We start from the raw sequence: 15,663 nt of genomic DNA, 5'->3' as shown, positions 1-15,663 counted from the left end.
GCTGCTCGGCCGCCTCGGCCCCGCGCGCCCGGCATGTCGGTGCACTACACCCTCAACCTGCGCGTCTTCTGGCCGCTGGTGACCGGCCTGTGCACCGCCCTCGTGTGCCTCTACCATGTCCTGCGGGGAAGCGCGGGCGCCCCGGCCGAGCCCCCCGACGGCGCGGACAGCGTCTTCCCGCTGCTCAAAGTGGCCATCCTGCTCCTACTCGGCTACGTCCTCCTGCGCTGTCGCCACTTGGTGCGGCAGCGCTTCCTGCCCGGCTCTTCTCGCCTGGCGGGCCACTCGCCTTTCTCTCCTAGACACTTGCGAGAGCCCGGCCTGAGCATCCTGCTGGAGAGTTACTACGAGCACGAGGTGCGCCTGTCCCCGCATGTGCTGGGCCACAGCAAGGCGCACGTGAGCCGGATCGTGGGCGAGCTGGTGAGGGCTGGCCGTGCGCGGGGCTCCCCGGGCCCCATCCCTGGAGGAGCGCTGGCCTTGGCCTTCCGCGGAGACTTCATCCAAGTGGGCAGCTCCTACGAGCAGCATAAAATCCGCCGCCCCGACAGCTTCGACGTGCTGGTGCCCCTGCGCCTCCCTCCACCGGTGGCGCTGGAGCCGCGGAGCCTGGGCACGGAGCCCGCGCTGGCCCCTGCCTTCGGCAGCTGCTTCGTGTGTGCCCTCAAGGCGCCGCCCTCGCTGTCGGGGACCTCCGGGGGCCAGTGGCTTCGGGACTGCAAACCCTTCACGGACGGCTTCTGCGTGGATGTGCGCGGGCGGCGCCATCTCTCTGCCGCGTCGGTGCTGCGTTGGTTCCAGTCGCACCTGCAGCGCTCCCTGGCTACCGTGCGCTACAGCTTGGAGGGGCGCTGTCGGGTCAGCCTGACCCCCGGCGGCCTGGAGCAGCCTCCCACCCTCCACATCCTGCCCTGCCGCACCGACTACGGTTGCTGCCGCCTTTCCATGGCTGTGCGTCTCATCCCCGCCGTCCATCTGGGCGACGGTGTCTTCCTTGTGGCACCGCCACCGCCACCTTCGCCCGTCGGGCCCCTGTTGGAGCTCCCAGGAGGCCTGCGCACTGAGGCGCTGTGGGGTGTGAACACAGCTCGTCAGGAGCAGAAGCTCCTGGGGTGGCTGCAGGAACGGGCCCCTCCAGGTGCCTGCTACCTCAAGTGCCTGCAGTTGCTTAAGGCTCTGCGAGACCTGGGCGCCCGCGGGCTGGACCCGGTGGCTGCCACCCAGTGGGGACGCATTCTGTCGTCGTATGTGCTCAAGACGGTGCTGCTGACGGTGCTGCTTCGCGATGGGGTCCCTGCCCACGGCTGGGAGGAGGCGCACCTGAGCGAGTGCTTGGAAGAGTTGGTGCAGTTCCTTCGGGGCTGTCTGCTGAGACGGCACACGCTCTTCCACTGTGTACTGGGCCCCGGAGGGGCGGCCACCGAAGTGGGCCCGCTGCCCAAGGTACTGCGTGAAGCCGCCCCGGTTGACCTTCTGGCCGCCTTCGACCCACACGCCCGCGAACTCACAGCGGCGAGGCTGCTGTCCACGTGGCGAAGGCTGCCGCAGCTTCTCCAGGCCTACGGGGGTCCCCGCTACCTTGCCAGGTGCCCCCCACCCAGGAGTCAGCGCACACAGGGGTTCCCTGAAGATGAACCCTAAACCTTGACAGCACTTGCACCTGACCAAATGCTCCGAAAACCTTTCCCTTCGGGTGACTGTAGGGATGAAGCCAAAGGCAAGATGACTGTGTTGGACAATTTGGAGGATGCCACAGGCTTTGGTGGCTTAGATGTCACCCCTGGCTCCACAACCGAATATATAGTTACTGCATCTTCTTAACATTCGCAGGACAGTTCTGAACAAACTGGCATAATGCCCAGCTGCAGCTGTTGAGATTTGGCCACAAGGGTGATCTGTGTGGAATCTTGCAGAGAGATCTGTTCCCAGGGAAATCTAAAAGAGAAAGCAAAAACTAGCTAAAAAGCAAGTTCCCTCGGTCAGTTTCTAGACACAGACCTCAGTGCACCCAGATTTTTTAAAATTAACAAATGTTTATGACAGACCTATTTGCTAGAAAGTAGGTTCCCAACTGAATTGAAAAAAAAAAAAAAAAAAGAAAGAAAGAAAAAGGAAGAAAACTCTCTGAATCTTTAGGGACAATTGAAGTTCTAGTGCAGCATTTAGTATTCTGAGGAACATTGTTTCTCTATTCAAATTAATATCAATGTATTTTATGGTGCAATCACAGATGTTTGATAGGATGCTCAAGAGCAAGTAGCACTTTATGCTGATCACTTTTCTTGTTTTGTGGTGGGAGCACCAAGCCTTGCAGCTGAAAGGAAGGCCGGTTACTTTTATTATGAAGACATGTGCAGCTTTGAAAAGCAGCCAGGAGTTGCTTCACATGCCCCCAGGCTACGAGCTGCACTGGGTACCAGTCAGTCAACACCAGTTTGTTGAGCGCCTACTGTGAGCCAGCACAAGGCAGAGCAGCAACAAAATACATAATTGACACTGGTGCAGGCATGAAACATGTTGGATCTTGAGAAAGAGACTGTTCGGTCTTTTGCCTATAAAGATGTCTGGCCAGCCTTTGCTTCTGGCTGAACACAGAACCCTTTTTGGTTTTAAGGCTTTTGAAGCAAACTCCTCCGCAAGGGTGTCTTTCTGAGTAGCTAGAGGCTGAAAGTTTCTTCTTGCTTGCCGGGGGAAGCCCAAATGGTCCCAAAGGGCCAGCTTTGAGAGGCTCTTGATTCAGCTTGGGTTTTGCAAAACAGTCACATACAGATCAGTACCTTGGGATCTGTCCTAGAGATCAGTGACTCCGGATCCCAGGGCAGAGCCCTAAGTTAGAGGAAGAGCAGGAGAGACAGCAGCAGTCTGCTCTTTTTTTTCTCTTTGGGTGCAGATATCACAGGGTTGGGTGAATGGTGCAGCTAGGGATTTGAGAGCTGGGTTTGAGATTTTCCTTTTTCTCCCAAATGCAGTTCAAGGTTAGAGTGGTGTAAGAAGCACTGATTGGAAATGCAGCCAGTCTCAGCCTTATAGTTGGGATTTAAAAAAAAAAAAAAAGACATGTATTTCCTTAGATTCTTAAAGGCAAAAGTTTGCAAGACAGAAATAGTTACATGAATAGGATCATTGTTTAATTTCTGAGCTATTTTGGGGGAGTTGCATAAGCTGCCTTTCTTTAGGGGATCCACTTGACCTCCGTGGGAAATCCTTGTGGATAAATGATTTACAGGGCATCCTTCTCAGACCTACATAGGGTTCTTTTATCCTTTTCAACCTTGGACTGAAAGAGAAACAGCCTCAAATAGTGCGCTGTCTCTTCAAGGTTGTTCTGGGGACCACTCTCTTTGATACCCCAAGGGTTCTTTCTAGCTTTTGAGGCGAATGTCAATTCATGAGGTACTACATTGAGCAAAGAAATGAATTACAGCTTTCTGCAAAGATATAAACTGCACAGTGTTTTTTAAAAAATTTACTTTTTAAAATAAATGCCAAGAGTAGATCTTATCTATATATCTATGTATTTATATAAACATAATTTCCATACTCAGCCCGAACTCCCCCTGTAGTCATTAAGTCTACTGGAGTGGGGAAAAATGGGCTATTGGGTGGATTATAAACCTTTAAAAACTAAATTTTCCAGATATTTCTAGCTGAGTCGGTAGCTTTTTTTTTTTTAATCTTAATAGTATTTTAAAGTATAAACCTGGTAATGTAGTATTCTTGTAGTTTTTTTATATTATTATTATTATTATTATTTCAGGTAAATTACCCCAAACCTCATCCATCCTCAAGGTTTTTAAATTTTAGTTTTTTAAATTAATGGGCATTGTATTTGTGACTTTAAAAATATTAATGTTTTATTTAAATGCCATATGCTGAGCAATTATTCTCTGTACATGGTAACCAAAACTTAAAGAGATTTCGATCAATTTTGATCAATTTTAGTGATCCAAAACATGTACTGTGTACAAATGAAATAAGATGGCATATTAGCTAGGTGTGATGGTGGCCCAAGGTATTTACATTAAATTCAATTCTGGATTTTATTAGGGCTCCATCATATCCCTCATCTGAAATATACACATTTTTGGTGTATGCTTGGTACTGGAGATTTATATATCAATATTCTCATACAAGAAGGCTCTACAGAAATAGGGAGAAAACTGTTTAGCCAGGGCCCCAAGAAAATGTTTTGGGGTAATCCCAGTGGCTCGGGAGGCTGAGGCAGGAGGATTACGAGTTCAAAGCCAGCCTCAGTGACTTAGTGAGGCCCTAAGCAACTCAGTGAGACCTTGTCTCTAAATAAAATATTAAAAAGGGCTGGGATGTGGCTCCGTGGTCGAGCACCCGAGTTCAATCCCTGGTACTACCCCCCAAAAAAAAAAGTTTTGGGGAAGATCTCTGGGCCATTTTGTGAGACACCCTTCAGTAACTCCCACTGACCTGGCGCAGAGCCTTCCTGGAATATTTGTGGACCAAGAAAAGATGGTTTTTGCAAGAAAAGAATCTGGAGCTGCAGGATGGGAGAATGTGAGTGAGCAGAGAGAAATCTGGAGAATTCAGGAAGGCAGGCTCAAGGTGGAAGGGGGGGGGGGCAGAAGGGAGAAGAGGACCACCAGAGGGTGCGGGAGAGGTTTGGGTTAGGTAGGAAACACATTTTTAGGGGTATGCTCTTTCCAACTGGGGTTCGCAAACTCAGCAGCCTGCGGGAACAAGGGAGGGAAGTAAATAAGGAAGGGCGGGGGCTGTGCCCACCTTAGAAGGGGGCAGCCGTGGCTCAGCTCTATGCTGGAAAAGGGACGGAGAAATCGGGAGGATTTTTTTTTTTTTTTTTGCTAAGTTTTTTTTTTAAACTTATGATTATTTAAATCAATGTTTTTAAATGTCCAAAACATTTAGTTGAGCCTGAGGGCCATCAGTTTGCGACCCTTGTCTTAACACAGTCACTCCCCCCAAGTATGTATAAGTTTCTATTCTTTGTTATGGACATGGTAGTATTATATATAGTTGGGGGTCCGATATTTCAGTTCTTCTCTATCTCTCAGAGTTAAGCTTTATTGTAAAAAAAAAAAAAATTAATGTGGCCACAGATAACACTTAACTTTCAGTTTCCTGAAGGAACTTTGAAGTAAAGCCATTTTTTTTTTTTTTTAAACCAGATCCTCTGTCAAACCACTTGGCACTTTTTTCCTGAGGACTTGTGGTAAACCTCTTTTGCCCCTGGAGTTTACAGATGAGTAATCAGGAAGGATTGCAGAAGAACTTGTTTTCTTGTATCTGGTTGTTGGATTAAAATTATTCTTAATATTTTTGTTTGTGGGATCCTAGCCTGTCCCTTTAGAGTCGTGGTCGGTGACCATGAACAGTGCTGGGTCTCAGGGCCAGACATCTTAGGCTTGTACCATTCCCACTGCGGAGGATGCTGGTCTGGTCAGTCTTGACTCCAGGGCTCCCACCAAAGTTAACATTTTTTTGCACTTGGAGGGGATGAACATGCTTCCAAAGCATCTCCTGGCACCTCTCAGAAGAGGTTCTTCGGTAACATGTGACTTTGACTTTGATAAAAATGCTTCCTCATCTCTAGCCACTTGGATAACAATTTTCTCCGGTGGTGGAGCGAATGAACCTCATCCACATTCCCAGTGTCCCTCAGGAGGAAACCAAGTTCAATGTTATCATTGTGGTGTTAGTTTTTTTTTTTTAAATCACTTGTCTGTGACTTAGACATGTCTGTTTATAATTTTATATCTACATAGCAAATGAGTGGGTGGGAAATGCAAATATAGGTTGGGAGAAGGTAGAGAGGATGCTATCATATTACAGAGAAAATAGACTCAAATGTGCAGCTAAATTATATATATATAATCTGTTTTTTTGAAGTATCAGGTATTCAGGAATATTTTAGCACCTTTTGTTTTAATTAAAAAGAAAAGTGCCTTGATTCAGTCACCTGACTTAAAACATTCCTCTGTTCTATTGTTAATTAATTATGTGTCTTCTGATGCCAAACTGTATTATGATGCGGTCTTGGGGCTGCAGAAGTGGTGTTCCAATAACAGAGACCAAAGAGTTAACCAGATCTCTCTTGGCTGCTATTATTGTGTGATTAGAAAGCATTTTAATCACGCCAAATTTCCATGGCCCAAATGGCTCATGCCTGGCCTGTAATTTGTTTTTGAGTTCAAGTTGGAGTAAATTTGCACTTTCCATCATCTAGGTCATTCGAGGACCTTGTTCTTTTCCGTCTTGCTGTATTAATAAAGAAATTTGTAGAAACCTCTAGACTGCGTGTCACCTTCAGGGTGGGCTTTCCTCTTCCTGGCTCACGGTTCTTGGCAGAAGCCTCAGCGACCTTTATGAAAAGCTTTTCCACGCAGGGAAGTTGGAGAGAATTATTTGTACAGAATAGGCTCCGTGTACAGGTGGGGAAAGACGCCTGTTCATAACCCAGCAGGGGTGCTACCTGGGATTCTCTCTTCAAGTCTTGAATTTTTTTTTTCATTTTTTTGTAGGAGGGATTGAACCCACGGGTGCCTAACCACTGGGCAACACCGCCAGCCCTCTCCCTCCAAGTCTTTCCCTACCTAGAACTCTCTGCCCTTCCCCCATCCCTCTTCCTTACCCCCCACCCACTAACCTCACACACGGTTCAAGTCTTAGCCTGTGGCTAATTCAGAGCTCAAGAATTTTGTCCAGAAATCTCTTGGGCCCTGGGGCGCTCTCCAAATGGTAAACACGGGCTGATACAAAAAAAAAAAAAAAAAAAAAATCACCAGGTTTAGCCTGAGATGGAATCTTGGAGGCTCTGAGGACAGTTCAGAGTCTGAGAGGGAAACCTGTCACCTCGGGCTGAGTAGTGGGTAGGGGGAACTCGGTGGGTGTGCTTTGTAATACTGTCCCAGGGTGTTGAGGACACACACACACACACACACACACACACACACACACGGGCCTACACAGACCAGCCTCTCCCAAGTCTTTGCAAACAGGGAGGCAGGCCATTAAAGGAGTCATTTTTGTACAGTGTGTGGGGGGTGCTGGGCAGAGGACAGTCATGGAAATAGAAGGGAGGCACTTTTTCCTGGTGGGGGTTCTAGGGTCAGATCCTCTGAGTCGAGATCCAAGGATGGACAGGAATGGACCAAGCAGAGGGAGCTGGGCTGGAGAAGAAGAGGTCAAACGCCCAGGTGCTTTCTAGTTCACCTGGCGGTGGTGGGTGGGGGAGGGGTGGAGAAGGATTCATGAGCAAAGGACATGATGGGAAGGCAGAGGGGAGAAGGGACCAGGACATGGGGGTGTGGACACCTAGCTGCTCAGGCTGCAGTGTGAATCCAAGAGTTCAAGTCCGATTTAGCAGGTCTGGGCTGGATCTGGGCTCTACCTTTCTAGCAAGCTCCCAGATGATGGTGACCCCACTGGTCCAGGGACCTCACACACCTCCAGGGCTGCAGACCACAGTCAGATCCTGGGGGCGCTGCAGAGTCTCTTTAGGCCAGGAAGGTCACATTGGAGCCAGTTTCCCTCTGGCTGGTCCTGGAAGATGAATGAAGCAGGAGCCAGCAGGCTGAGGCCTCCGTATTTACGGGTGTCAATAAGGTCTGATGGGCACATAGCCTCGCCCCTTTATCAGTCTGCTCCTTGGGCCTGCTCTTACACCACCCCCATAGAGTTGAGTAATTGTCACGGAGGTCAAATGGCCTGAAAAGCTGAAAACATTTACTCTCTGGCCCTTTATAGAAAAAGTGGCCAGTCCCTGGGGTAAGGCTAGAAGTAATCAGATGCCGCAGTGGTTCAAGCCTGGGCAGAGGGGCCAGAGGTGGAAGAGAGACATGGCAGAACATGGCACGCCGCCAAGACCTGTCTTCCAATCTTGCATCCTATGCTTCCTGTCCGTAAGGAACTTTCTCTGCCAGTTCCCAAATTCTCTTTGAACCTCAGTTGATCTGTCTGTAAAATAGGCTTAATGATGGAACCTTGCTCATAGGAGTCATTGAGGATGATGGGAGATTTTTGCAGCCACATCCATAGACACCTAGTTCGACTCAATATAGAAGTAGTTACTTGGGGCTGGGAGTGGAGCTGTAGCCGTGGAGGGCTTGTCTGGCGTGTGTGAGGCCCTGGGTTCCATCCCCAGCTCTGCAAGGGCTTTCCTCCGTGTTTACAGGAATCATCTAATTCTCCCTCTACCCAAGTGACTCTGCAATCTCTCCCATCAGGATTTTTCCTCCCCTTGGAAACCGGAATGGCACTGTGACCTTCCTTTAGTTGGTACGATGTGGCTGAAGGGACCTGAGGACTGACCAATGGAAATACTTGAGCAAGCCCAGCCAAGATTAGCTAAGCCTGACCCAGACCAGCAGAACCACCCATCTGCCCACAGATGGAGCAATCCTGGATATTTTCTGTTTTAAGCCATGGAATTAGGGGACATTTGTTGCTTGACAAAAACTGGCTTGAATGTGCTATGGTCTGAGTGTGTCCTCCAAGTTCATCCCAAGGCAACAGTGTTGTGTAACGGTACCTTTAAGATGTGGGCAGGTCAGGAGCTCTCTGCCTTCATGGACGGGTTAGTGATGCTGGGTGGAGGCAGGAGCTAGTTATCACAGAAGTGGGGTTCTGATGAAAGGATGGGTTCAGCCCCCTCGCCGCTCTCTCTCTTGCCTGTTCTTTAGCCCTTCTGCCTTTGACCTTGGGGCAATGCAGCAAGAAGGCTCTTGGCAGAGGTGGATCCCTTAACCTTGAACTTTCCAGCCTCCAGAACAGTAAGAAGTAAATCTCCAGTTTCTCAAATAAATTCCTCTACTGACAGTGTGCTCAGCTGCAAAAGGAAAAAAAAAAAACTATGAGGGTGTATTAGACAGGTTTCTATTGCTGTCACAAAATACCTGAGAAAAATCAACTTAAAAGGAGAAAGGATTATTTGGACTCCTGGTTTCAGTCTGTGGTCACTTGGCTGAGTTTCTTTGGGCTTGTGGTGGGACAGGACTTCATGGCAGAAGCACGTGATGGAGGAGGACTGTTCACCTAATGGTATCCAGAAAGGAGAGAGAGAGAGAGAGAGAGAGGAGCCAGGGTCCCAGTATCCCTGAAGGCATGCCCTCCGTGTCCTGATTTCCTTCCACTAGGCCTTGCCTCCCGAAGGGTCTTACCACCTCCCAGTAACCCCAGAGACTGATGACCAAGCCTTTTTCCAAAGAAGTGAGAACTAATTATGGAACTTCTCATTCCATGATTATAATTCATACTTGCCTAAGTCCTAGATATAGTAAGTGTTCTATGTTAGGAGTGAAGCCTCCGGTGGATCCTCACTGGATGTATTCTTTTAATCAGTTAATATATCTGAACATCAATCCCCTCATTTGTAAAATGGGAGTGATACTCCCTCCTTCACTGGAAGAGTGCAAGAGTAATGCATAGAGAAAAACATCACCGCTAAGCAAGTGGAGGCTTCTTTTTTATTTAATATTTAATTATTTATGTATTCTAATTTGTTATACATGACAGCAGAAGGCATTTCAATTCACAGTGCACATATAGAGCACAATTTTTTATGGCTCTGGTTGTTCACAAAGTAGATTCACACCATTGGTGTCTTCACACATGTACTTAGGGTAATGATGTCCATCTCATTCCACCATGTTTCCTACCCCCATGCCCCCTCCCTTCACCCCCCTCCCCTTTGCTCTATCTAAATTTTCTCCATTCCTCCCATGCTCCTCCCTATCCCCAATATGGATGAGCACCCACATATCAGAGAAAACATTCAGCATTTGGTTTTTTGGGATTGGCTTATTTCACTTAGCATTGTTTTCTCCAATTCCATCCATGTACCTGAAAATGCCATGATTTTATTCTCTTTTAATGCTGAGTAATATTCCATTGTGTATATATACCACGTTTTCTTTATCCATCCATCTACTGAAAGGCACCTAGGTTGGTTCCACAACTTAGCTGTTGTGAATTGTGCTGCTATAAACATTGATATGGCTGTGTCCCTGTAATATGCTGTTTTTAAGTCCTCTGGGTATAAATTGAGGAGTGGGATAGTTAGGTCAAATGGTGGTTCCATTCCAAGTTTTCCAAGGAATCTCCGTACTGCTTTCCAGATCGGTTGCACCAATCTGCAGTCCCACCAGCCATGTATGAATGTGCCTTTCTCCCCACATCCTCGCCAACACTTATTGTTGTTTGAATTCTTAATAGTTGCCATTCTGACTGGGGTGTGATGAAATCTTAGAGTGATTTTGATTTGCATTTCTCTAATTGATAGAGATGTTGAACATTTTTTCATATATTTGTTGATTGATTATATATTATCTTCTGAGAAGTGTCTGTTCAGTTCCTTGACCCATTTATTGATTGGGTTATTTGGTAATTTTTTTTGGGGGGGTTAGATTTTTTTAGTTCTTTACATATTCTAGAGATTAGTGCTCTATCTGATGTACATGTGGTAAAAAATTTTCTCCCATTCTGTAGGCTCTCTATTTACCTCCTTGATTTTTTCTTTTGCTGAGAAGAAGCTTTATAGTTTGAATCCATCCTATTTATTGATTCTTGATTTTATTTCTTGCGCTATAGGAGTCTTATTAAGGAAGTCAGGGCCTAATCCTGCACAAGGCAGATTTGGGCCCATTTTTTCTCCTATTAGGTGCAGGATCTCTGGTTTAATTCCTGGGAGCTTGATCCACTTTGCGTTGAGTTTTAGCACATGGAGGCTTTGATTCCACTGGCCAGGCCTCATTTCTCCAATGCCAGGAAGCTTATATACTATTAAGAATAGAATCATCAAGGTCCTTATCAAACTTCTTCACAAAGAAAAGCCTCTAGATCCAGAGGGACACTGCCCTCCTTCTTTATGTCTTCTAGCCTGGAAAGAGCATCCATCAGACGCTGTGTCTGTCAGCTTTCCCTCACTATGACAAAGTACCTGAGATAATCAGCTTGTAAGGAGGAAAGGTTTCTTTTGTCTCATGATTTTAGAAACTTCAGGCCATCATCAGATGGCTTTGTTGCTTTGGGGCCTGTGGCAGGGCAGCATGTCATGGTGGAGAGGATGCGGTGGAGGAACGCTGTTCACCTCATGGCGGCAGGAAGTGAAGACAGAGGAAGAGGTGGAGTCAGGACCCCAATGTCCCCTTCAAGGGCATGCCCCAGTGACCTAACTTCCTTCCAGGAAGCCCCACTTCCTACAGGTTCCGCCATCTCCCCAGGGCACCACAGATTGGGGACAAAACCTTCAACACAAAGAGTGTTGAAGGACATTCACGACCTACAGCAGAAACAGCCTGTCTTCCCCCAATTCCAGATCTTTCCATGAGGATTCAAAGGTTTTGTTCACCTTTTGTCCCAGTGTCCCTCCCCCATTCATCTGTGACTGAGCTGGCACTAAAGACAAGTTCAAGTCCACCTACTCACCTTCCAGAGAAACCAGAAAAACCGACCAACCAACAAAGACCCAGGAGACCCACTGCCTGCCGGCCTCGAGCTAAAAGCTTTTAGGGACTTTCTCTCCCCAAAGATTTTTTTTCTTCATGGTTTATTTATTTTTTTAAAAAAATATTTTTAAAACTGTAGGTGGACACAATACCTTTATTTTACTTATTTCTTTTTATGTGGCACTGAGGATCGAATCCAGTGCCTCACACGTGCTAGGCAAGCGCTCCACCACGGAGCCGCGTCCTCAGCTCTTCGTGGTTTGTTTTTAATCCCTGGTCTCCTTGAATTCCGAGCTGTGCCTCTGGACTGGCGACTGTTGATCTTTATCAAAATGAAAACACATTTGGACCATGGAGACAAACGGTGACGGCATTTGGAGATGAGGAGCCATCCAGGTCTTACATGTCAAGAAACGGCAGGTGGAAGGCACTGCTCCGTATTTTAAGCAAAAGGCCCCGTGATGATTATTTATCTCTGATAAATACAGTCCACGTCCCAAATCTAGGGCTTCCCACCTGTGAATTCACCCAACCGCAGACAGAAAATATTTGAAAAGATCGTGTCTGTACTGAGCAGGGACAGACCTTTTTCTTACCACCATTCCCTAAACAAAGTGTGTAACAACTGTTTACATGGCTGCATTCGTTATGATCAGTCATCTAGAGATGATTTAAAGCATAATTTAAATGACGTGCATGGGCTATCTGCAAATACCCTGCCCTTTTATATAAAGGACTTGAGCGTCCACCATGTTGGTATCTGTGGGGGGTCTTGGAGCCAGACTCCCACGGATCCTGGAGTATGATTATATCTGGTTTTCAAAAGCGGTCTAATTAGTAGGGATCTTCACTCTCCAACTCTTCAAAGTGCATTCGGGCTTCCTCTTGCTAAACCCAGACACAGGAGACCAACCACAGAGTCTGAGCCCTCCCACACAGGGCGGGAACACTTCTGCATGCTGAGATGCACGATCCTCTGTCTCCCTGCCCCCCTGCAGTTAGGCAGGGTCACATGTTGGGCTCTGATTGATGGGCAAGAAGCCTAAGGGACATGCATGTGATCCCGGAGGGCACTAAAGGCTTTGTATTATGATGGCAGCACCATAAGATGAAACTGTCACTGGGACGAGAATGATGGCCTTTAAGAGTCACTTGATTCATACTGAAATTCACATGCGTTCTTGTTACCGCAGCACAACCTTGCTTAATCTAACTAATGCCCCAGGATGCTGAAAAGGGTTCCTGTAACAACTTCATATAGATCGAGGACCCTCTTGAGAGCCAGGAAATAATCATGGAGTATTTTTGCGGCTGACCTTGTGCTGACGGGGTATATTGAGTGGTTAGCAAAACAAACACCACCTCATTTGCCTGCGGCTGACAGTCGGCTAGAGGAGACAGGTACTGATCAAATCAACACGTGGATGAGTGTGGAATGAGCAGAGGTGAATGGTCTGAGGCACAGAAACCGGTTTCTATGACACTGCAAATGACAAGTGACCTGGCCCAGACTTGGAGATCAGATTGCTGCAATCTGGGAGCCCAGCACACTGTCCAGGGGAGGTCTGCGTAGCCCTGGCCAGAGCTTACTGAGCACAAAGCTCTCTGCCAAATGTTTGCAGGTCCCAAGAGCCCGCCGTAGCAGCCCCATTTTACAGACGCAGGATGAGGTCATGTGGCACAGGGCCTTTTAGTAAGGAAGTGCAAACAGGAGTTTGAACCCATCTCTGGCTCTAAAGGGAACTCTCAGGACACATTGCAATCCCGGCCCTCACCAACCCAGCCAAGGCCGTTAGTCATACAGGAAGTGGCCCTCGGAGTCCCAGAGGGAAGATCAAAACGAAACAAGCAAGCAGATGTTCACAAGTGGCCTGGAAAAGCCACCACGCAGGAGGGGGACGATTTCCCCACCCCCACCCCTTCCTAGAAGCTGCAGGGTTCTTCTTTCATTTTTACAGGGTCCCCTCCTCACCCCCTACCCCAGGGGGACTGCGTCCTGCTTCCAACAGACAGGGGCTTAGCCCAGAGGAAACCGGTGACGAGGACACACAGCTCCTTCTCCTCCACTTTTTCTGCTGCTTCTCTTTCTGCAGAACAGACAAGGAAGTGCTGGATGGCCGGGCCACACGTCACCAAGATAAGCTTGTCACCTTGTCTTTGCAGAAGGACCAAAGAGAATCCACACACAGGCACACACTCCTTCACACACATGTGCACAGGGGCACACGCACACTGGGGAACCCACATGCATTCACGGTGACTCACGCTCCCCTCGCTGTTCTAGGCTGTGTTCTAGGTCAGGGCAAACTGTGGCCTGTGAGCCAGATCCAGATGGCCTCTGGTTTGTGTCAATAAAGTTTTATTGGCACATGGCCCCCATTCATTCCTTCACAGAGTCTCTGTGGCAGCTTTTGGGATAGGAGGGCAAAGTCATGTGACAACAGCCTTGGGACCTGCAAAACCTAAAATATTTACTCTCTGGCTCTTTACAGAACACTAAACCCTTTTCTTGCCGACTTCTGTTTATGTGCTTAAAAATTCTCTGAGATACCCGTTACCTATTGCTCTGTCACAACTAAAACTTAATAAGTAACAAGCACCGCCATTGTTATGTTCATGGTTCTGGGCATCGGCCAGGCATGGTGACGCAGTTCTGCTCTTCAGGCTAGACTTGAGACCCAGGCACCTCTTTCCTGTTAGATGTGGAGAGAATCACGGGGTCACAAAGGAGTTTCAAGCAGAGCAGCCACTGAGCTGGTGGGGACTGCGACCCCCCAGCCTTTGGGGACCAGGTCCTAGGAACTCCCTGGTGCTCCATCATGAATGATTGGTGTTGCCTCTTCAGGATTCATCCCTATCAGAGGCTATAAAAGCAGGTGGAATAGAAATGTTCTCTAAAGCTCACAAGTCGACCCCTGATGGCATTAGTGGTTTTGTAAGGAAAGGAAGAGACCCACACCGGCCCCCTTGTTCTGTTTACCATGCGGTGCCTTCACCATGTTATGATGCAGCAAGAAGACCCTCACCAGATACCAGCACCATGCTTTTGGACTTCCAGCCTCCAGAACCGTGAACAACGAAACTCAATATTCTTCATAAATTATCGTATCTCTGGTATTTTGTTATAGCAACAGAACACAGACTGAGTGTTTTTTTGTTTTTTTCTTAAATGCTGATACCTGAGATCTACCCCTGCAGAGAGTAGGATTCAATAAATCTGGGCGGGGCCTGAGCATCAGGATTTGTTCAAGCTCTAAGATGGTTCTAAGGTACATCTGCGGTGGAGAACCACTGGTTCACAGAGACCCTTCCATAGGAAGATGACCGTGAAGGTGACGTTGGTCTGCTGGAAGTTCGAAACAGGTGGGTCTGCTTTATTTGTTGTTTATTTCAACAGAATCCCAAGATCCCTGACAGGAAATGCACTCTACCTGCCCTTAAACGCCATCTCCCATTGCCTCCCGCCCCCACTCCGCGCAGTTAGTACCACCTGGCACTCAGCATCCAGCGGGAACTGGCTTTGGCCGAGCCTAAGCATCTCAGTCTGCCCAGGATGTTCCAGAGTCCCAGGTCCTTGGAAGGCCCTCAGCGCCCAGCAAGCTGGACACTTGATCACCCCACTTTGGCCATTCTTGTAAGAAGGTTGGGACAGGCTCATAACTAACTCTGACCCTGTTCTCCACCATGGCTGCTCGCTGGAACCCCCTGGGGAGCATTCACAACTAGAACACATTATACCTTCACCACAACCCTAAGTTTCTAGGCCACCCCCAGAGGTTCTGACGTAACTGATTGGGGTACACCTGGGCATCCAGCATTTTCAAAGCTCCCCAGGGGTCCCAAGGCAAAGTGCCCTCAGCGAGCAAAGAGAGAATGTGAAAAAGGAGGGGGGAGACAGCTCTGGGAAGGAGCAGGTGGGTGACGCTGGTGACAGCAGACCAAGTTTAGGCTGGGGGATCAGGCAGAAGCTGATGTGGCTGGACTTTAGAACCTTGGGAATTTCCTTTACCTCTCTGAGCCTCAGTTTCCCTGTCTGTGAAATGTAAGTGGTAACAGAACCTCCCTCCTGGGTCACCGATGGATTAAAGAAAAGAAAGGATGCGAGGTATCAGGCTGAGAGCAGGATTAGTGCTGGTTAATAATAATAAAGGGATGGTTCAGGGTGGGTGCCCTTCATTCTTGACATTGTCTCGAGTACTTTGTGGTCTGTGGTTTGTTTGGCAGAGGGGGC

The 15,663-nt window shown here is 48.1% G+C and overlaps 1 protein-coding gene across 1 annotated transcript; it reads left to right on the top strand.

Annotated features, from left to right (window-relative positions):
* Positions 1-6: 6 nt before the first annotated feature.
* Positions 7-6,279, top strand: Itpripl2 (ITPRIP like 2). The gene has a single exon (XM_015491112.2). The coding sequence runs from the start codon at positions 34-36 to the stop codon at positions 1,639-1,641; it is 1,608 nt and encodes a 535-aa protein (XP_015346598.1). The 5' UTR covers positions 7-33; the 3' UTR covers positions 1,642-6,279.
* The last annotated feature ends 9,384 nt before the right edge of the window (positions 6,280-15,663 follow it).

The sequence above is a fragment of the Marmota marmota genome, unplaced genomic scaffold (assembly GCF_001458135.2).
Source record: "Marmota marmota marmota unplaced genomic scaffold, marMar, whole genome shotgun sequence".
NCBI classification, from domain to species: Eukaryota; Metazoa; Chordata; class Mammalia; order Rodentia; family Sciuridae; genus Marmota; species Marmota marmota.
This window is presented reverse-complemented; position numbering and strand designations above follow the sequence as displayed.